General features: G+C 40.5%; 1 protein-coding gene across 4 annotated transcripts in view; it reads right to left on the bottom strand.

Moving 5' to 3' along the window:
- Positions 1-254: 254 nt before the first annotated feature.
- RAB30 (RAB30, member RAS oncogene family) overlaps positions 255-24,041 on the bottom strand; it is a 79,362-nt gene continuing 55,575 nt past the window's right edge. For 3 of the 4 annotated variants that reach the window (XM_012736118.2, XM_076002357.1, XM_012736120.2), the window contains 4 exons: positions 17,262-17,362; positions 13,459-13,542; positions 7,220-7,403; positions 255-2,678 (listed from right to left, as the gene is read on the bottom strand). In XM_012736118.2, coding sequence (XP_012591572.1) covers positions 2,428-2,678; positions 7,220-7,403; positions 13,459-13,542; positions 17,262-17,354 — 612 coding nt within the window. In that variant the 5' untranslated portion in view covers positions 17,355-17,362 and the 3' untranslated portion in view covers positions 255-2,427. Of the gene's footprint in view, positions 2,679-7,219; positions 7,404-13,458; positions 13,543-17,261; positions 17,363-20,309; positions 21,008-24,041 lie in introns of those variants that run through there. The other variant, XM_012736121.3, reaches the window with a different exon arrangement.

A 24,041-nucleotide genomic window follows, 5' to 3' on the forward strand; every position in this document is an offset into this window, starting at 1 on the left:
GAAACAAAGTCCCACATTCTCATGTGTCCCTGCTGATGGGCCATGGATGGGTGACTGTAAGCTACAGAAAGGCTGGGAGGAGTAACAGGGAAGACAAGGGCCAAGAGAAGAGCTTTCTAATCCCCTTCTGAGTCTGGCCAAGGGTATAAAGAGGAGGCTAAACCCTAGGGAATGAGAATTTCATAATAAAAGTGTGGCCCTAAAACCTGTTATTTTGCAACTACATTGGTCCAATCTCACAAAACACATTCCTCTAAGTTCACAAAGCAACTTTATTTTCAATACACTTGCTGCTGTGAGACAAAGTTGAGTCATCATGTGCTGGGGACATTGCACTTTTGCCCTAAATGAAAGGTAATAAATCTAAAGTTAGGGACATTTGCTCACAGTTTAAAAAGCGAAATTCGTCTGCCCACTTTGATTAACTTGTTTTCTAAATACCTTTACTTGCTGGCTTAGTGGAGAAGATGGGGAGGGAAAGTTACAATTATTATAAATTGTTTTGATTTTTATTAAAATGATTTTTCTTTCCTGTAGAGGCAGATTCTAAAAGCAAAACAAGTCAAACTTCTGGAATCCCTTTCTCTTTCCCATAGGATCGGGAAAAACACAGTGAGGGCAATCAAACATATCAGTCCCTTACACAATATATATAATCCCATGAGCAAGAGATTGGTCACTCTGGAACCTGTTAGAGAAATGCTAGATGCTTTATCAATATCATGTCCCTGTGTCACTCATTTCTTTACAATTAAATAGCTTTTAAACATCAACATATCAGGACTGAGGTTGTCACCATCTACAGCAACAGTGGAATTGTATACTACATCTTATTCCATTACTCATCCCTCAGTTATGCTAAGCAGCAAGCTACAGAAACCTCTGACAGCATCAACAACATAACAGGTTTAATTATTTTCCCAATTTGCATTTATATCAGAGAACAAATTGGAAGATATCAAAGTATGGCACTGAAGAAACAGAAACACATTCAGCAGCACATCTTCCATTTTGAGTCCTGTTTTAAAATTGGCTAAGTAAAGGCATATACACCTCCATTTGAATTGGAGATTTGCAGTAACACATGCATACAAGGATGGGAGGGAAGAAGTGGGGGGAGGGAGGGAGGGAGGAAAGGAGAGAGAGACCAGGAAAGAAAGGAAAAGAAAAAGAAACAGGAAAGAGTGTATGGTCTTTGAGTCTCAGAGTAACATTATTACAAGAGGGGATAAATGACAGTTCAACCTGCTTCCACAAGCAGAATTTTTCTAAGGTTATCATTGAAGATACAAAAATGGATCGTGAAACTTTTCATCTGTTGCTATTCTCACTGATCATACTATAAAAATCTACAAAATCCTAAGCCTTGGTCTGTCCAAGATGGACAGTACCAGGAAGTAAATGTGATGTGACCTGCTATCTAGGACTGTGCTCTGCTTGAAACCCTGCACTGCAGTCCATTAATCCACAGTATTTTGGTCATATCTGGTCAGTTTTCTCATACTACTCATGTTTTAGATATCGTCCATATCTGTATTATTTTTTTCATTTTTCAAATTTTTTCATTTACTTAAAGGGCAGGAAGATAAGAGAGTAGAAGAAAATGGTAGAGATTCAATGGGGAACATGAAAGGAAAAGTACTCTCTTTTCTAACAAATCCACCTTTAAAAAGGTAGTAATGAGACTTTGCGAAAGAGTGCTGATTCATGGACTTCCCCCATTTTTTTATTTCTATATAATACATTTAAAGACATCAATGTACTAAAACGTTTGGTCTGTGAAACAGCAGAATCATTAGCACCAAAAGGAGTCATGGAGCTTGAATATATTATTAAAACAATGATTGTTACTGTTGGTCATGGGTAAAGGTTTCGTTTCATTTTTACATCCCAAAGTTCTTGAAAGTGCCTGTGGACAAGAGAAATAACACTTTTCAAAATCCCCACGGGGTCATCAATATGCACCACAGAGACAGTACTTGGCCTTCCCAGTTTTGGTTTACCTGGTAGACAAGAAAACCAGGGCCCCTAGAAGATTACTACTGAAGCCCTAAAGAACAGCCCCCACATGCACCCACTGACGTGCAGGAGGGATCCCTACAGTACATTCCCCCCTGGGCTGTGTTCAGGAATGCACTTTTACTTGCTTTTTAAAAAAACAAAAGCAACATGCTCTGCAGATCATGGAGTGCCTAGTGCAATTTTCTCCTTGCTCCAACTCCAGACTGCAAAAGGGTGAAACCATTATATGTTCTGCTAATGCTGGCCTGCGGTTGAGGCCCTTGGCCTGCCATGCTTTGTAAGCTCAGGAGCTCACAGGAGTCAGAAGATCCGAGAGCGGGAGCCACAGTCATCTCCAGATCTCCCCAGTAACGTGTGGCCCATAGGGCAGCTGCTGATTCCTTTTGCTTCTCCTTGCCTCAGCCTTTAGTTGAAATTACAACAAGTCAAATAGCTGATGCTTTTCCCTTCTCCAGGTAAGGGTGAGGATACATTGTTCACAAGTGTGTTCTGTCTGGCTTCACTGATGAGTCGGCATGCTAAATCAAGGAAGAGTTTCTCCACATTATCAGATTCCTTGGCTGAGGTCTCCAGGTAATACATGTCCTGAGCTTCTGAGAATTCTTCGGCTCTCTGCTGGGAGACCTCTCTCCTTTCAGCCAGATCAATCTTGTTGCCTGTAACAGCAGCAAAATCAAAGGAAGAATCATCATTTGACTTTTTGCAGCCCCTGAAGAATCAAAATGCAATTCCAGATCTGAAGTCAAACCAGACAGATGGGCGAGTAAAGCAAAGCCAATATGACTATGGTTACTAAAATGTTTATTTTAAAATGTGAGTGACGTTTTTAACAGCAAAGAACTGGAAACAACTCAAATGTCCATCAGTAGGGCACTGACTGAATAAACTATGGTACATCCATACAATGGAGTATTTGCCACTATAAAAAACAATGAGGGATGTTTTCATATACTGCCATAGCATGAGTACACTAGGATACACTGTTCAGCAAAAAAAAAAAAAAAAAAGCAGCAAAATATATATAATGTGTAACATCTATTCAAGAAAAAGGAAATAATATGAATATATATTATGTACTTTATTCCCTTTTTAAATGGAAACACAAATCAAAATCTAAGTTTAAAAGATAAGGTTACCTATGAAAGGAACAAGGTTGAGGGGACAGAGAGGTCTGGATAGAAACCAGACCTCTCTGAATATACTTTATTTTGTAGGTTTGACTTTAAAAACCTATAAATGTTTTATATAATTATATAATTAATTATAATTATACAATATAAAATTAAATTCAAAAAGCAATTCCTAAAAGTTGAAAGCAAAATTAAACAAATGAACATGTTTTTCATGTAGTGGTATAACCACACGGACAGGAACTATTTCGAGTGAGTTTAAGATACATTAATTTAACCATGCATCTGTATTGGCATATACCCTAAGGACAAAAAGAACTGAAGGAAAAAGTCTTGATTTCAGTAATCATTTTGGTGGTGGTAGTCTTGGTATTGTTATTCTGAGGCTGGTATATGTGTGTTACAAGATAAAGTAAATGAGTAATTATGCTGGTGTCATTGGGAACTGGAATTTTGGCATGAGAAAAAGGCAATATAGATATAAGATTGATGAGGTTAAGTACATATCTGCAGTCCTGAATTATAAATAGACATATCAGTGTGAATAATTCATAGTGTATTTTATCTTTAAAAAAGTTTTCTACTTCTACTGTCTGGGAAACTTTACAAAGGTGATATGTCAATTGTGTTACCTGGCAATATTGCTTATGGTAAAAATGCCTGCTGATTGATAAATTACATCAGGTCTTGGAATTCTATCTATGGATTATAAATACCTAGTGGAAAGCCATAACTTTGGGCTTCTCTGAATGTGGTGATGAGACTCTGAACATTAGGACTATGGAGTTGTTATAAGAGATATTGGCTCCTGTGGGGCATTGAGGTGTCTAGGCCAGGGCAGATCCTGCACTTGCCTGAAGTGAGCCTTGTTCCCTCACACTTGACTTGTCTTGGAAAGCTATGTGGACTGCTATGAGTATTACTCCCACCAAAGAAGGATGCCTGCTGCTGGCCTGCTGTTAAGCCATGTTTCCTGTCCTGTATCCTTCTAAATGAACATGATGCCACACGTGGTCTATGATAGTCGTGTGAATCAGAACACCTAGTAGAGCCTAATAAGACAGCCTTTTTGTAGATACTATGGAATTTACCACACCCCCCACACGCATGCACTCACGCACACACACACACACACGCACACACATGCTTTACCCACTGAAAAGCCTAAAAATGATGACCAACCCACTAGTCAGAGGGACTCCTAGAACCCAGGTTTTAGCCTCTAAACACAACTTCCTGTTTAAAAAAACAGCACTTCTAGAAGAAATGATTAATTCCAGGTCTGGGGCAAGAAGTGCACAAGATATGGCTTGAACACTTACACCAGAAAGCAAAAAAATTATCAAAGATTTCTGGGGTTATGTCAAAAGGACTCAGAAGCCCATGTGAAAAAGCTTCCACTGTAAAAGATGGAAAAATTGGAAGAGCAATAATAATAATTGCAAGGGACAGGAATATATCAAATATATCTAACTCCATAAGTTCATTATGATATTAAAAATATACACAAATTTCAATAGTTACTTTTGAAACAGACTAGAGAACCAACTTATTACCTTGAAAAGTGGTAAATAAAAAAGAAAGAATCAAGCATTCTTGCCTGTCCTATAAGAACTGTACCTCAGAATACCATATATGTAGTCTTTTGGCTAACAGGAAAAAAAAACAAAAAACCTGAATCTCATCAGACCTCTAGATTTACCTATAAATCTTCAAAAAATATAGGTGATAGAGGAACATGTCAAATGATACCACAGAAGTGAAACAACAAAATTTAGACGTATAAAGTCTGTAAGACAAACACTTTTTTTTTGAGACAGAGTCTCACTTTGTTGCCCAGGCTAGAATGAGTGCCGTGGCGTCAGCCTCACTCACAGCAACCTCAAACTCCTGGGCTCAAGCAATCCTGCTGCCTCAGCCTCCCGAGTAGCTGGGACTATAGGCATGTGCCACAATGCCTGGCTAATTTTTTCTATATATATTAGTTGGTCAATTAATTTCTTTCTATTTATAGTAGAGACAGGGTCTTGCTCTTGCTCAGGCTGGTTTTGAACTCCTGACCTTGAGCAATCCACCTGCCTCAGCCTCCCAGAGAGCTAGGATTACAGGCATGAGCCACCATGCCCGGCTATTAATTTCTTTCTATTTATAGTAGAGACGGGGTCTCATGCTTGCTCAGGCTGGTTTCGAACTCCTGACCTTGAGCAATCCGCCTGCCTCGGCCTCCCAGAGTGCTAGGATTACAGGCATGAGCCATGGCGCCCCGCCAGACAAACAAACACTTTAGCAATAATTCTAAGAGAGGAAAAAATAGAAGGAGAACCTACAAACAAAAGGAGAATTAAAAGACGTAATCATTGTGAAAAAACAATCTTTAAAAAAAAGAAAAAGACATAATCAATTATAACACGTGGCCCTTATATGGATCTTGATTTGAACACACAAAAAATTCATGAGTCAATCAGGGAAATTTGAACATTATCTAAATTTTTTGAGGCTAAAAAGGAATTGTTAATATATTTTAGGTATGAAAATGGCATTGTGGTTAGGTTTTCACTTTAAGAATCTTATCGTTTAGAGATATACATAGATATTGAAGGGTGAATTAATATAACAACTGGGATTTGTTTCAAAATAATCTGAGGGGGAGGGTGGACAGAATAGACGGGGACAGAAAAAATAAGATTGGCTATGAGCTGATAATTACTGAAGCTGAGAGATATGTACATGGGGATTCACTGTACTGTTTCCCTATTTTTGCTTATGTTTGAAATTTTCCATAGTAAAAAGTTAATTATTTTTAAAAAGGCCAATGTCTCTTTCATATTGAACCATCTCCTCTCAAATCTTCATTTAACTTCCTTAGATAAAACCCCAAGTAGTAATGCTTTGACTCAAGATCTCAAGGGCTTCCTATGGAACAGAGAGAAAGCACAAGTCCAGAGCCAGGGGCTGTCAAATGATTCATGGCAAAGGTTTTCCCTTGTGCAATTGGGTTTTTAGGCCTGGGCACAGAGCACTAGCTCATAGAGAGGCACATACTTAACCCAGCAGCCTGAAGGAAAAGTCCAGCAATTTGTTACAAAGCAGAATATTACAGGTGGGCAACTACAGGGCTTAGAGTTGATCTTACATGCTTGTGACCTTGGGCAAAGAACTTCACCTCTCTGAGCCTTCCTTGGTTTCTTCATCTGTAAATTAGGGATAATAACACACAAAGTTCCTAGTATGATTCCTGGCTCTTATATACCATTTATAATGCTATATAAAGTGTTTACTTAGCTTACTGTTAACTATAGTTTGTAATTTAAGAATGTTTCTAAGGTTCTCTTTCCAGATTTCTAAAATTCAGGTCTAGAATATAAAGCAACATTCCTTCCTAGGAAGAAAACATTTAAACAACCAAACAGTTATTAACACTTTTTCCATTACAACTAGAGAAATTTTTAATGATCTGGTCCATTACATTGCAATTCTGTTTTTAATGGATATATTTGTCACCACAGAAAACCAAGGGTTGTTTTCTTCTTTCCCCCCATAATAAACAGAGATTCTATTTTCCTACAAGATGAAACAAACTGTGGCATTTCCCTTAGTGGATTCTTTCTAAAACATAGAATTTCTTAAATCAGCATAAATATTAGGAAGGAAAAAAATAACCAAAGTCCATTTTTGGGGCAATAAACAATTGCTTCAATAATGAATTCCTTATCAACTTAAAAGACATTTTACTTCTAGACCACCCATTAGCACCATCTTGTGATTAGTTTTTTGTTTTTTTTTTTAATGTTCAGCAGCCCACATAACTTTCATGACCATCCAACTTCTTTCCTAGAACCTATGTTGATAGAAAAATCAGTTAGCAATGTTTTTGTACTTTATTTTTTCTAAACCATCACCATGGGATAGGACCTATTTCATTTTCTCTTCAATTGTGGAAGAAGTAAATGTTGACTGCATGAAGTATATAGCTGTATCCTTGGAAGGTACCCAAGCACAAGCTTTACACAACTACAAATTCTCTGATGCCCACAAATCAATTTCCCTCCTCTTTAGTCCTTACTTACCCACTAACACAGTGATGACTTTGTTGCTGGCATATTGCTCTATCTCCCGCAGCCACTCAGGAAGGCAACGGAAGGATTCCTCACAGGTAATGTCATAGGTGAGGATCAAGGCATTGGCGCTTCGGTAATAACTCTGGGTAATGGACCGAAATCTCTCTTGACCTGCCGTGTCCCAGATCTGTAGCTGTAAAGGCATAAGAGAAAGATTGGGTTGGAGAAGCAGAAAATTGCTTTTGTTTGGAAATGGGAACACCTTCACCCAAATTAGTCTGTGGTTGTTTTCTTCCCTAAAAAAAAGAAAAGCACTTATGATTTATTTTTTTCTTAATGTGTTGGGTGTATTTCTGGTTAGGGAGAGGGACTTGTTTCGTTTTTTGTTCTTCTCTTTGTTATTTAAGAGTTTCCTCTTTGTTTTTAAAAAATAAATTTTAGAAAAACTTATTGAGAGCATATCATGTGCCAAGCTCTATTCTAAGCATTTTTCAAGTAGTAACTCGCTTATTCCTCATAATAACCCAAAGAGGTAGGTACTATCACAATGCCCATTCTCACATCAGGAAACTGAGGCACAAGGAGACTAATTAACTTCGCATCTATCTCACAGTCAGCATGTTCCAGAGCCAGTTCAACCAGGCATTGTAGCTCCAGAGTCTATGCTCTTAACCACAATGCTGTATGACAAAAGCCACAATGCAGAGCAAGTTGTCATCCTGTGACTGCTGCTAACTCAGTCAGCAACCGGAGAGGGGGAAAAATCCAACTTCACCACCTTTTCCAGTTCAAAATTCAAATGAACACATTAAGGTGTTATCTTTGTTAACAAAAATAGGAAGAGTGCCATGGCAGACAAAAACATAATTTCCCTCCACCACTTTTAAACTCTATGACCTTGGGCAAGTCACTTAATCTCTTTAGGCTTCAGTTGTTTCTTTTATAAAAAGGGGTTAATAATATGCAACCTGCTGAAAATTCACATTTTTCTGAAGTTATCTACCAGTTGTAAGATCTAATAATTGACAAAGAAGGCAAAAAACACTTGTTACTTCTCCTCTCTGAATTTCTCTGTATAGAGAGAACTGTTCAGAGAGACTGTTGAGTGTAGAACAAAGCACAAGGACTTGAAAAATAAGAACATCAACAACAACAATCTTTCCCTCCTAACTGTATACATTTGCCAGGTCACAGGTGCACTAACCTCCATAGACATAATGTCACTTCTTCAGGGAAGGATCTGCAGAACCCTCAGACTAGGTTAGGTTCCCTATCCCTTACCCTCCACAGTCTCTTTCGCAGCATCTCCTGTCATCCTCCCTCATGGCACCTGATGCACTTGAATCATTTATTTTTTTGTAATCATTTGTTTAATAGTTGTCTTCCCCACTAGACTGAAAGCTTCATGAAGGGGAAGTCAGGATCCATTTTACTCAGCAAATACAATGTCTGGCAAATAGTAGATGCTCAAATATTTATTGACAGTCTCATTTAATCCTTACATCAGGCCAGGCGCGGTGGCTCATGCCAGTAATCCTAGCACTCTGGGAGGCCGAGGCGGGCGGATTGCTCAAGGTAAGGAGTTCGAGACCAGCCTGAGCAAGAGCGAGACCCCATCTCTACTAAAAATAGAAAGAAATTAATTGGCCAGCTAAAACTATATAGAAAAAAATTAGCCGGGCATGTAGTGCCAGCTACTCGGGAGGCTGAGGCAGAAGGATTGCTTGAGCCCAGGTTTGAGGTTGCTGGGAGCTAGTCAGGGCAACAGAGTGAGACTCTGTCTCGAAAAAAAAAATCCTTACAACAACTTAGTGAGGTAGCCAAGTTTATGCCTCCCCTTATTAATGGCAACTGTGTCCTAACTGGTCACTCACAAAGCTGAGACTGAGACTCTAGGTCTTCTATTCCCAATTGAGACTCATTCAATAGCCTTTGCCATTGAAGACTAATTTAAATATACATCTGTATCCAAAGAGGATGAATCAGCTGGTGTCAACCTGTGCTCATACCAGCTTAGCTAAAGAGACTGCTGAGTGACAGATAGTCCCTGCCATGAATCAGCAGCACACAAAGGCTCTCCTTTGGTCTGCGGTTGCAGCTGTTCTTCAATGACATACATGAAAATCTGTGTATGCTGAAGGCGACCATACAGATGTTATGGTATTTCCTGGGACAAAAGCTATTTCTCTTTTCTGCCTCAAACCTAGGGACATGGGCCCTTCTCTGCCAGGATGTGTCTTAGAATAACAGACTATTATTATACATCCACCCTGAGCCTCTAAAACACTTGTTTTGAATGTTTTAATAGTCAAACAATTGTTTAAATACTGAAATATTGCCAAGATATATGCTACTTTCTTATAGGCGGCCGCCTGTTTCTAGCCTGGAATTGGATTGGACAGTTGATTATAGAGGCTATTAATATTCCACTGCCTTTATCACTCGACTTGGTTTCACTATTCTCTGCAATTCATTTGCTTCTTTTCAGCATTTACAGAACAATAATATATGCAGGCCACTGTGCTAGGCACAGAGAAGACACAAAGGTGAATAAAACATGATCCCTGATCTCAAAGAGCTCACAGTCTGTAGCAGGCATCCTCAAACTACAGTCCCCGTGAGCCACATGTGGGCCGCCTAGCACATTTATCCAGCCCTCCAGGTGTTTTTGCCGCCGCTGCCTGTCCTGCTTAGCAGCCGACTCGTCCGGGGCCCACGGTGCGCACTCTCTAATGGTCTGAGGGACAGTGAACTGGCCCCCTGTTTAAAAAGTTTGAGGACCCCTGGTCCATAGGGAGGACATACACATAGTTAGTTAACAATAGTACAATATGAGATATTCTATTAAAGAGGCGCTAGAAGAAGAAAGTGTCTCCTAGTGTTAGTATCATGTTTTCAATACTGCAGCCATGGGCTTTCTAATCACTCTTAGCTCCAGCATAAAGCTACGCTGTTTGTCTACTCTCTTCTTTGCACTACTACTTAACCTCCATTGCCTAATGGTCACAATAATGCACTGCAATCATTGGTTTACTAGTCAGTTTCCTTACTAGACCAAGTTTTTTGAGGGCAAGGGCTGTCTCTTATTGGACCTTATACCCCCAGTGTCTTTCTAGCACAGTACATAGAATGTGGTGGGCACATTTGAATGATGGCTAATTAAAAGAACAAAGGATTGTAGAATCACAAAGGAGGGACTGATTGATTCTATTTAATAGATTAATAGAATATTAAAGAGGTCTTACAGATAAAATATTATTAGAGCTAGATGACAGTAAGTTCCTAGTGGGCAAAGGTGCTTTACCTACCACAGTGCTTGGCACAAAACATCTACTATATATAACATGGGATGACGGATGACTGGACAGACATAAGGCTGAAGGCATGAATATAGGTATATGCTTTCACAACCTTCCTCTCTATGCAACATAGACCTGATTAGAAAGAAATACAGCAAATCTTCTATTTCTATTATAATTAATCTCCTACAGTTAAAATGTTTTAGACTGAGCTTAGAGTTTTGCTCATTACTCCTTAATTTATGATAGGCTAAAAAAAAAATCAATGGATAAGCAAAAATTCTATACTTTTTCCACTTTTTTTCCTATGCTAAAATACACATAACAAAATTTATCATTTCAACCACTTTAAGTATATAGTTCAGTGGTCTACATGTTTTAATTATATTTTCTACCCAAAGTCACCTTCATAATGAACACCATTTATAAGAGAAGGGCTTCTTCCTTTACTTTGCCTTTACTGATTTAGCAGTTACTTCGCCTTAATAGCCACAGTAATCTTTCTAATAACTTGGATTCCCTGCCTTTAATCCTGGGAGCCATCCTAAAAAGAATAATACTTGCGGGGGAGGCCAAGGGACGTGATGAGAAGTCAGGAGAGAGACCTGGCCCTGCCACTCACCAGGTGGGTGATCCTGCATAAACCAGCAGATTCTCTTTTGCATTCACTTTATGGGGCTCAAGGAAAGCCTGCAAATGACTAGAAAAAGACACTCAAACATCACCAAGTAAAGGTAGTCAGTACCTGTTAAAGAACAAGGACAATAATAAGATAAAACTGGGCACTTCTGCCCTCCTCAAATAAAGAAGTTACTCCTCATTTGTCCACATGTTAATGAGGCCCTTCAATTAATGTGAGTAAAGAAGGGTCATCCTATATCTTGAGTCTACATATTGGGCTAGAAAGAATCACAGGCAAATTGATTTGGACTGAATTTGGAAGATTAGTCAATGCTCATTTTTTATAGATAAAGATCCAGAAGCCTGAAGAGGGATTGGGGACAGGAACTGTGCTGGGAATACAAGATGTGTAAGATGCAAACCTTGCTCTTGGAGAGCCTGTGGCCTTATGGTGGAGTCAGATATTATAAAAAGATTAATTTTAGCAGAATGTAATAAGCACTTAGAAATAAGGTTATGGTTTGCAGAAAGTAGAATAAATGGAATATCTATGCCTGAGGATTTAGGAGGAAAAAAATAAGCCTGTTCTTTAACAGTAGGGACCATTTCTTATTCACCCTTATTCATGCCCCATGCCTGGCATGCAGTAGGCACTAACATTTCTTGTCAAACAAATGAACTCACACACATATGCATATATGAATGGGAAATCCAAACATCTGGAAGTAAAATGCATGAAACAGTAGTTATCTTTACCTAACTCCCTGTGTTGGCAACCAGCTCCCCTCTGCTGGAACAACAGAAAGCTACAAGAGGCCCGTCCTGACAATGCCTCTTGAGCATACTCCTGTCTCCTTTCTGTCTCCACAGCCTAGCTCCTTCTCCCCACCCCAAACACAGTATTTTTTTCACTTTCTGGTTGGCATTTAAGTGGATTTTATACCCTGCTTTTATCTTCCATTGTCCCAGCTCTCCATTCACTATTGTATTTGGTGTATATGTCTATACCATCGAATTATTAATATTTTAAGGAGTCAGGGCTGGCAGAGACACTGGGAGAGCTTCTGTCCCCCTGCCAGGAGCCCTATCCTAAACACTTCTCTGTGATGGCAGGAATCTATAAAATGCTGCAAGAGCATCATGGAGCTTCTCTGACCTTCCCAGGGTACTCAAAGGAAGGAGTGCAGATACATATGGGAGAAGGATGCAAACAACATGGACCCAAACTTAGGATGACTAGATTGGGATCTAGCTAGAACTCTGATACCAGTTTTCTTCATGCTACTGATGGCTGGGTTTTTGCTTCCTTCCATGGGACTCAGCTCTGAAAGCCCTGACAATGGAATTTCAATAATTCTCAACAGCAGGCAGAGACAATGCCAAAGATCAGTATCTCGACCATCCTTCCATGTAATTTAGTCTCTCTTCACATTTCTTCCCTTCACCTTTTCCTTTCCTTGCTCCAAGGTGAAGGCCCTATTATGCCTTCATTCCCCTCTTCTCTCATGGCAAGAGGAGACCATAGGGAAGCAATGTGGTGTCCTGGTTAGCAAAACCTGTTCAAATCCAGTCTGCCTTCCTTCCAAACTGTATAGCCATGGATAAGTTACTTAACTTCTCTGAAGCCTATAAAACAAGGATAATGCCATTTACCCCACAGGGTTTACAGTAAAGAGTAAGCTAAATATAACACATGGAAAAGCACCTAGTGGAGGCACTGACATATAGTAGGTACTCAATAAACATAATCTATTCTCCTCTTACTGAACATATCATATTTCTTCCAGGTACCAAACCATCCAGAAGCCACAAGGTGGAGGGATAGGGGAGGAACAGGTTAGAGATCATGGATCCTTTCCTGGACCCCTCATTTAGTATCTCTCCTTTACTAGAGATAAGGGGATGGTAAGAGACAGGATAATTTTAATAAATGGTTCATAATGAAATGACCCACAATGGAATGTAGGAGTCCAGGAAGCTCTTTCGTGGGGCTGCTATTTAGAGGAGGCAGCACTGCTTATTGGCCCACATCAGCAGATCCAAAAAGAAATTTCTTCCTTGTCTTTACATTACCTCCAACATGACAGGAGACAGGATAAACTTGCTTAGCCATTCTCTGTCTTCCAGTCTATCACACATCATCCAAAATCTCTTTCTGCCCCCATAAAGGGTCCAAAGAACTCTGTTTGGAAACAAGCTGTCATGGCTGAGTATACTTTTTTCAACATGAGTTTCAATTAGGAAATTAAATAAATGTTATGAAAATACTACTTCCCTTAACCTCTCATACAGCACATGAAAAGCTTCATTAAACATTAAGCATCTTACCTTTACTTTTTCACCATTAATCTCCACTGTCTTAATCATAAAATCAACTCCAATTGTGGCTCCTTGACCTGGGGGGAAAAGACCCTAAAGAAGAAAATGGAAAATAACAGTTAAGCAAATCTTCCAATTAAATGCAATCCCTCCCTGCCCCACTCCCCCCAATCCATCGCCAGGTCCTTCCTTCGGCTCAGTTAACTGGTAGAAAAGAGAACTCTGGTGAGTGGCATGGGAGCCCTGTTAAACTTTGTATGTATGTCTTGAGGGCAAGAGACAGGAGGGAGAAAGTGGGAGACAGAAACGCTAAAATGAGAAGAAAGAGAAAAGCAGGCAAAGAAAGGAAGAGACAGGGTGAAGGACAAAACTGGGACAGGACAGGGGGGACCAGAAGAATGAACCAGAAAAATTAGCCACAAGGGAAAGAGTGAGGCACATGTAGCCATAGGGATGACTGAAGTTGTCAGGGTAGGGGCAAAATGGAAATGTGCTCTAAAAGAGGTGAAATCGAGGGAGCCGAAAACTGGTTATCTGTCTTGGGCATGGACAGTCAAGGAAGTGGGCAACCATATGAAAAAATAAACAAGAACTCAGCATGAGAAACAACAAGAAGACAGTGAAGCTTCTGAATTTTCCTCTGCCCTGAGGGTGATCACTGTTTTCCTCAGAGCAATGTACCATGCATATATAATTACATGGGATCTGGACCAATGACACTGGGAAGATAATCTAAGAAAATAAAGTTATTAGGGAGACTGGAGAGTAGAAATAGTACTAGACCAGAGGCAGTGGTCTTAGGATCTCTGTGTGACAAACCACCCTCTCTGGGCCTAAAATTCAATGAGTTTAAGGCTGATATAAGCTATCTTAAAACCAAAAAAAAAGCTTTACTTCAAACTGGAAACTTAACCAGAAAAATGGTAGCAAAATTATAAGTATAATGTAATTTGCTATTATATATTATTTCCTATAAGCTTAGGGAGGGAGTTGGAGGTAGCAAGGAATTCTATCAAGAAAGAACTCTTAGCCAGCTGCGGTGGCTAGCGGCTCACATCTATAATCCTAGCACTCTAGGAGGCTGAGGTGGAGGATTACTTGAGCTCAGGAGTTCAAGACCAGCCTGAGCAAAAGCAAGACCCTATCTCTACTAAAAACAGAAAAATTAGCCAGGCATCATGGCATGACCCTATAGTTCCAGCTACTCAGGAGGCTGATGCAGGAAGATCCCTTGAGCCCAGGAGTTTGAGGTTGCAGTGAGCTACGATGACAACACTGCACTCTACCCAAGGCAACAGAGTGAGACTCTGTCTCTGAAAAAAGGAGGGGGGGCGGGCAGGGATTGAACTTCCATCAAAAAAACCTCCATCAAAAAAAATTAAAAAAAAAGAACTGTCCATCCAGTTTCTCCTCACTCTTCACTTATATTCCAGAATTTCCAGAAATTAAAGTAAAATGGACTTGATTCGTTTTGGCAGCTAAGATCAGAGTATCTTTAATTAGGAATTTTCTAATTAAAGTTTTAACTTAAAAGACTGAGCTTCAAACCAAAAGAAAATGTTCCATGTCTGCAAAAAGATGTAAATATAAACATTCATAACTTTACTTACAAATATTGAATTCATTTTCTTCTGTTTTGGCTTGGCTCAGATACAAGGCTGCCAAGCTTCAAGTTTATAGTTCCAGCTGTTTTGCAGCTCAACAAATACCAAAATATAAAACAAATCCTTCCCAAAGTTTCCTCTACCATTTTGTTCCCCAACCCCTCATGCCACAAAAACAGCTGAATCCAATTCATTTTAACTGTCTACTAAATAACAAACACAAACATAATCCTGCCTATGAAATACAAACTTATAATAAGGGAGTTGAGGGGCTGAGAGGGGTAAAAAGTAGACAGAAAAAGGAAAAGAAAAACAAGAGTGCCTGTTGGTAAAAATTACTGCTTAAAAACGGAGGCATTTTCACCCTTATTGACAAGGTTTGTGCTTTTACAGAGAATGGTCTTAGATGTTAGAATATGCAGGAGATGGAAATTATCAAGCTGGGAACCTGGAGACCTGAGTTCTAATCCTGGCCTTGCCACTAGCATGATGGAAGATCCTAAACAAGCCATTCAATCCCTCTAGTTCTGAGCTCTTCACCTGTAAAATGAGAGGAGTGGGTTAAATAATCTCTAAGTGACCTGTCAGTACTAAGGCAAGGAACTTTTGATAAAGGGACTGAAACTTAATCTGCATCTCTACAGACTTGTCCTTCTGTCAAAAGCAGAAAAGACTACTAATGTTAGGTGGAAGTGAAACCAGGTGGCGTTTCCAATACATCTCCACGGTGGCTGACTGACCCCAGATGCCTGTTAGCTTGTTACTTTTGATTTCACCAGGCCAAGGCTTAGTAAAAAGCAAGGGTTGTATTCTGTGTTCACTCATCATGGGAAAAACTGACATTTCCACAGTGACTCTGGATCCTAAAGCTGTTTATGCGATTCAATCTGCCTCTCTAGTTTTCCACAGAACCACAGACCATCAGAACTGGAAGGGGCCTTGGAGCTCACCCGGCCTTTCATGTGCAGCAGAGCAGGGAGGCCGGGAGGAGCTTACCCAGGCTCACCGGGTGAGCCACGGCAGAACCGGGACTAGGACCCGAGTCTCAACTCTCGACACAGGTCTCTTTCCATGGCACCAGGTTGCCCTGTGCTCTAGATAGAAGAGCTAGACTCAACTTTCCCAATGAGCACTTTAGGAAATGCCAGATACATGCACGATAGTCCTAAAAAGGGCACTATTTATATTTTTCAGGGGAAAACAGAAACGAGGTCAACTTCAGAATGATTTCTCACTAATGTCTATATAAAAAAGGTATATAATCTCTGGCAGTGATTCTCAAAAGGCCAGCCCCAAAGGGAACTTCTACTTAGGTCATATGATAAGGATTCAAGCCAGGAGGAACAATCAATTCTGTTCAGATAACACTTCACTGTTCTCATTTCATTCCCATTGAAGAGATTTAGAAAATATGCATATTTGATTCTACACTAAAATGATTCACTCAGCTTCCCAGGAGGTTGTAAGGAGGCACAGGCAGGGAATTTGATTGATTTAATTTTTATTAGAGTTTTTTTAAAAAGCATAATATTTAAGTTCAGTTTGATGTCATTTGTTTCCAAATTTGGATTATTATTAACTAACTATCTATTTTTGCTCTGATAACTTATTTTTGATACTGTATGTTGAAAGCAAAACCACTTGCCCCTTTCATTAAAGGAAGCAAGAAGAGGCATGGGGCCAGGCGCCATGGCTCACACCTGTAATCCTAGCACGTTGGGAGGCTGAAGTGGGAGGACTGCTTGAGGTCAGGAGTTTGAGTCCACCTACCCTGAGCAAAAGCCAGACCCCATCTCTACTAAAAATAGAAAAAAGAGCTGGGCATCATGGTCCACACCTGTAGTCCCAGCTACTCAGGAAGCTAAGGCAGGAGGATCGCTTGAGCCCAGGAGTTTGAAGTTACAGTGAGCTAGGATGACACCACTGCACTCTACCCAGGGTGACACAGCAAGACTCTGTCTTAAAATAAAAAGAATAAAAATAAATAAATAATAGTAGAGGCTTGGTATGACCCACACAGCCATGCTCCCTTGAGGTGGTTTGAAAGACTGTAGTCTAGGCTATAATGTGGATGCAGTGTTTAAAGGGTACATTAGGAACTCACAGCCATCAGACTGGCACTAGGAACAGGTCACCCATCCCAACAGATTTTCCTAACCCTGCAGGCTAGACTGAGAAATCCAACTCTGGACTTCCAAGTTCCCTTACCTGAGTGAATCGTCGGACCAGGCACGTCTTCCCCACACCGGCGTTGCCAATTAAAACAATTTTGAACAGGAAATCATAATCTTCCATACTCATTTACACAGCTGCAAGGCAAACACAGGAAAGAGTGAGGGGCACCGGCAGACTTGCCCCCAGAGCTCAAGTTGCGCCAGCGCTGTCTCCTCAAGAATGACAGACCTGACTCATTTAAAGAGCTATTTAATTCTCCCCTCTGGTGACCCTGCCAGCGAGAGGAACACAGGTGTTCAGTCACAGGTGGACTTTATTCCTTCCCAGCTACCTCATGCCACAGAGTGCAAATGACACAGATGTCCTTTCACCTGGTAACCTTTATTCCTCCATGCAGTCAGGTCACGGTTTGCTCCTGTGATAGGATCTGTTTTCTTTTTAGCAGGGAAAGGAGATTGCAAAGCTATGTGTAGACAAGCTGGGGATGCACAAAGCAGGACCAAGCAGAGCCCACCCAGAGCTTAAAGGTAGTTTATGGGGTGTTTATGCCTCTGGGAAGAAGTGCTAGCGACTAGGAGACTGAGGAAGGGGAAGGAACTAAGAAGGGCCCTTTCAGTCTCCTGCAAGTCCTGGAGGTCTTGGGGTCTTACCAATGGGACTCACAGCCATCCTTCCCCTCCATCATCATCCCATTCCTATACACCTCCTGCCAGGCATGCCGACGCTACACGACCTCACAAAGTACCTGCCTTTTCATTCCTATCGTTTTGGTATATGCCACTTCTTCTGCCTGGGATGCCCTCTTCTACCTGTTTTGCATCCTTGACGGCCCAATGCAAGCATCCTTTTCTCTCTGAATCTTTCACTGATCTTCCCCCCCCCAAAAAGTTAAATATTTTCACCATTCCTCTGTCCTAAAACTTCACTCACTGTATACAATTATTTGTTCAAGCGTCTTGAGGGATGGGATTATGTCTTGTAGCTCTATTTTCCTAGCCCCTGAGACAGAGCTACACTTAGTAAAATATCTACTCTATACAAGGAAAAATTAATTAATGGGCATATGGCTTATGCGTAGGCCTTAGTTTCCCCAATTGTGCTAAAAAGAATACTGTGAGCTCTGTCTACTTCAGAAGGCTGTTGTGAAGATACAAAAAGAAATCTTACAAAAGAGCCTTGGCATACATAAAGCCCTATCCTGGTAAAGCAACTGTTAATCTATTGAGTGCCTACTATCCTATTGTGCTAGCAGCGTAGGAAATACAGAGAGGAAACAATGTCAGTCCTCAAGGCCAACATGAGAAAAGTTAAATAGCAACAAAAAAGTTAAGTAGCAATTTGAGCCAACAGCAGAACTCATTTCATAAGGTGTAGGCAGAACAGGCCCAAGAGACTCTGGAGAGAGAGGAAAATGACACCTGTGAGCTCAGGAGGGAAGGGTGCTTGGGAGCGTTAGAGAAGCCTCAGGGTCCCTCCTACCAGCAGACCTGAAGCTCAGATAACTGCAGGCTGCTGGGCCCAGAGAGGAGAGCCCACCACGCTGAACTGTCAAGTAGCCAGGGGACTCAATTCCCTGTGTGCAAAGGTGACTTCCATGTGGATTTCAAATGATCCTTGGAAGAATGACTGACAACTAAGCCAACATGCAAGCAGCAGCTCGTGGGAACATTTCTCTGCAAAAGAACCTGGGTCCATAGCAGTGGCAGCACTAACTATATGTGAGGCACTATACTTGGCCCGTTATGTACATTTCCATTTGTTTTTGCAAGTGTATAAGGCTGGTATTTATTAACATATTAGCTATTTTACAAGTGAGTAAACTGAGGTTAAAGGAAATTAAGAGGGTGGCCCGAAATCATAAGACTTCAAGTTCCAAAGGTATATGGTGTCATCAGTACGGAGCCAGAGAGGCCTAGGTTCAAATTCTGGCTGTACTACCTTCTAAGTGTGTGCCTTTCGGCAAATGACAGTATTTCAGAGCTTCAACTTCCTCATCAACAAAATGGGGCTAATAACACCTATACTGCAGATTTGTGATGCTTGAAAGAATTCATGGAACCCCCCAAGAACAGCACCAGGCTCTTAGTCACCCAAACTCCTTAATACGACTCCCAAGTTTTCTATGATCTGGTTTCTGCCTTCGTTGCCAGCCCCATCTCTCAACACTCTCCTCATAGCCCACAATCCAGGTTCACTGGGTTTCTTCGACTACTTAAATACTACAGGATTGGTTTTCTTCTCACAGCTTCACTATACTGTCCTGTACAGAACACAACTGACACTTGCCACGCCCAGGCCTCTTAACTTTTACTCCCCCTTTAGATCTCAGCTTAAACACCACTTCCCCTTGTATGCTTCTCTGACCTGTGAGGGGGCCCAGCCTCCTTGCTCTCTGCTCCCACAATGTGCTCCTCCCCTCCTGTGGTAATACTCACCATGCTTAACTGTAATCAATTATTTATATCTACCTCCCAACCCCATCCTTTAGCATCTCAGGACTACACACACACACACACACACACACACACACACAAACACACACACGACTATGAGCAGTATGAGGCAATGAAATGTCTGGTTGAGTCCCAATCACACCCTCTGCCTGTCATCATCATTGTCATCATTGTCACTATCATCTCACTCTACAATAAGTCATTTAATTCTCACAACAGTCCTGTAAGGTGGATACTACACTATTAGTATCCTAACTTAACAGATAGGTACCAAGGCACAAGAGAAGTTAAATAAAATTCATAGGGTCCCACAGCTGACAACTGGTAGAGCTGAGATTCAAACCCAGATAACCCGGCTCCAATACCCATGTCCTTGAACTATACCCTACAGTGCCTTTCACAATGCCTGGCTCACAGGAAAGGCACAAGAAAGATGTGATGAATTGAATGACAAAGGACTCAATAAATGTGATTTCCCTTTCCTCTTCCCCTCTCGCTTCACACACACAATTCTTCTACCACACTGTAGTAGTTTAAGCATCAAACTCCTGATGAAAACTCAGGGATATGTGGTATGTCAACTAAAACTCGATAAAGCTATGACAAGTGAAAAGGACATAAAACTCACAGATGAGCACAAGGATAGCAGAAGACCAGAGGCTCTGTGGACCACGGCTCCCTTCTTTCACAAGCCATAAGAAGCAGGAAACACAGGACTGGACTGCATTCTTTTTCTGTGCCTATGCTGTTTGACAAATATTTATTTCTACTGCTTTGCCAGAAGTCAAATAAACCAAGCAGAGAATCCAGAGTAGAATGTTCAAATATAAAGACCAGAGAAACAGGGCTCCTGAGAGCATCTTTAGGCAAACAAGGGGAAAGAGAGGCTTTTCATAGTCAGCATTGTGTCATGTGGTAACCACCTGGAGCAAGCCACAGAATAAAAATGAAGACACTTCCCCTTTCTATAAGAAATTACTTTCATGTTCTGTTGAATGTTTTTTACATAAACCTCTGGAAAAAAATTGTTTGATCTCTTTAAAAATGCAGGCTGTCTATAGCTAAGGCTAGACTAGAAACTCCAGGTTACCAACAGGATGGGATTTACTGTCCTGTTTCTAACAGAAAACACATTACTGAATGAAAAGATCACAAGATTCTCTGGAAACTACTAATCTTTGAGGAAGCCATTCTGTTTGATCCATAAAGTAACAGCTCATGTATCACCAATCACCATGTGATAAGACAGCATCCTAGGCTGAGGAAACCCATTCAGAAGCAGACTGGCTAGTTACACCCAGCCCTAAAGTGAGAACAAAAGTCACACCTTATCTGCGGAGTAGACATGTCACAAGATATGCTACTGGCCAAACACCATCGTAGGATTTTATATTCTACTATTATTTTATATTCTACTATTATTAATAATGATAATTTATTCTATTATTGTTAATAATGATAATAGTGGCACTTATTCAATGTTTATTATGTGCCCGGTGCTCTTCTACATGTATCACTCATTTAATCCTCAAAACAACCCTATGATGTAGGTATAATCATCAGAAGAGGATACTGAACAAGAAGAAACTGAAGCACAGAGAAGTTATCCTAAAGTCACACTACTTAGTCTTAGGACCAGGATTCAATCCCAGGTCCATCTGAATCCAAAACCCAGGTACTTCTGCAACAGGATGCTGCTGCTGCCCCCTGCTATGTGGTTGGCATTGTTGCTGTATCTGTCATGAGGGCTGGAGGCTCAAATGAATAGATCCCCAAACCCCTTTGAACTGTGGTGTTCCAGAATGCCCCCACTCTGGAAGCAGCACACCCACATTGATAGGGTCACATGCTGACTCCAGATAACACAATGATCATATAATGGGAGGCACTGCCCCTCACTGTGCCCCCCAGCTCAGGTCTCCTTCAGGAGCTGGACTCAGACTTTTTCCTGCATACCACTCTCACAGTTCAGTCATTACTCATCCATGTAACTAAGTACCAGGCACAGGGGATATAAACAGAAATGCTGCTTGGAAGAGCATGCAAAATCCCAAATATCATAATCACCACAATAGTTCTAAATAATGGATATATGCATAAGATTCAAAAAGGAAAAAATAGATAAGAAAAAGGAAAAAATGAATTTCAAAAAGATACAGGTACTAGGTTGATCCTGCCATAAATAAATAAATAACAATATAAAAAGATACAGGAAATGAAATCTATTATGAAAAGCTTAAAAAACAACAACCATTCTAAGCAATATCAATTTGGTAACATAAACTCTTTTTAAAAAGTGGCTTAAAAAAACATATTCACTGTTGCACATCTGTGCGTCTTTCCCTTTGCCCTTTGGGGCTCAGTATAACAGATAAAGTCAGAGGCCAGATCCTCTCCCCCCACTTTCTGACACCCCCCAGTCATGCCTCCCAAAATATTTTGGTAGCTTGTCCTTGTTCAAAAATTGTGTCGCAGGAAGGTCCTTTTCCCTTTTAGAGCCTCAACTTGGTGTATAAACAGAAGGCTTGGATGACCAGGCATCAAGGCACTTTACACATCAGCAGGTGTGGACATTCTCTCCTACCAAAGAGGCAGCCTGTGTGAGGAAACCAAGAGACCCAGGTCTATTACAGAGCACTGGGTAAAGTTTCCTTATCTATAAAATGGGAATGGTATCAGACCCTGTATCACTGAGTTGCTTGAGAGACAAATAAGATAATATATGGAAAGGTGCTCCTTTAAGAAATATAATAAATGTTTTTTTTCCCCCATCATTGTGACAAAATTCATATACATCCTGATTGCAGAAAATACAGACAAACAAAAAGGAAGAGAAAATCACCTGTCATCTCTTTCCCTACCCAGCTCTCCTCCTGGGGAATAATTTTTTTTTTTTTTGAGACAGAGTCTCGCTTTGTTGCCCAGGCTAAAGTGAGTGCCATGGCGTCAGCCTAGCTCACAGCAACCTCAAACTCCTGGGCTCAGGCAATCCTGCTGCCTCAGCCTCCCAAGTAGCTGGGACTACAAGCATGTGCCACCATGCCCACCTAATTTTTTCTATATATATTAGTTGGCAAATTAATTTCTTTCTATTTATAGTAGAGACAGGGTCTCGCTCTTGCTCAGGCTGGTTTTGAACTCCCGACCTTGAGCAATCCTCCCCCCTCGGCCTCCCAGAGTGTTAGGATTACAGGCGTGAGCCACCGAGCCTGGCCTCCTCCTGGGAATAATTACAGTTAACATTCTGGTGTACATCATCTAGTCTAGTCTTTTTATTTATATATACTGATGTCTATATGCATATTTTAATATAAACATGAATTTTTCAAACTAAAGCAACATTATAGAATTATGTAAAGCTTTTTGTTTTCTATAAAATGATATTTTCCCAAAACCTAAAATCAGAACTAATGGTCTGCAAATAGAACTGATTACCAGAGACCCTCACATTCATTTAACATTTGCCCCTACAACCCTAAATACTCAGGAAGTGGGGGGTATGAAGGATAGCTTCACACTGACATAATTTTGAGAAATACTAAATACTATCACCCAATCTTAGAGATTTTAAAATGTTCTGAAAATTCCCATAATGAAGAAAACCAGATAACTTTGTTTAATCCAGGATTTACCAAACATAATTTTAGCTGAGAATTCTTTTCTCATATAACCCCTTTTAATATCCCTTGCTATTAGGGCTCCATGAAACATTAGCATGGTAAATACTATTTGACAAAATTGAAATCAGAGCTGACCTGGTAAGAATGCCAGATACAGCTAAAAAAAAAAAAAAAAAAAGATAAAAAGGAAAAGCCGGGACACCCACTGAAATTTCTGTTTCAGATGACAAGAAATAAATTTTAATATGCATGTTCCCAATATTGCATGAGACACATAAATAATTTTTTAGGATATAAATGTGACCCAAATATTACATGGGACACAGTTACACTAAAAAATTATCTTCTGTTTATCTGAAATTCAAAATTAACTGGGCATCCTATATTTTATTTGGCAACCCTACCCAGGGAAAATATGAGTAGTAAGGTCATAGTAGAAACAGAGGCCCTAGGCATAACACTATGCCCACCCAGAAGCTGTGGAGGGAGATGGATAGGGCATAAAGAAACAAGATATCCCTGATAAATCCAGAACAACCAAACAGAGGAATAAGAAAGGGCAACAAGTTAAATTTCAAAAAGACATTACTGGGCTGAAGTTCTTTAGAATCTGGGCCAGACTCCAGGGGCCGAGTTCAAATTGGCATGGGAGCTCTGCAGGTGAATCTCTCCTCGCCAATCCCAGAGGACTGTAGACCTTCCTCCAAGTACATCCCAGCTTGTTCGTCTGCCCGGATGGG

The sequence above is a fragment of the Microcebus murinus genome, chromosome 4 (assembly GCF_040939455.1).
Source record: "Microcebus murinus isolate Inina chromosome 4, M.murinus_Inina_mat1.0, whole genome shotgun sequence".
Classification (NCBI taxonomy): Eukaryota; Metazoa; Chordata; class Mammalia; order Primates; family Cheirogaleidae; genus Microcebus; species Microcebus murinus.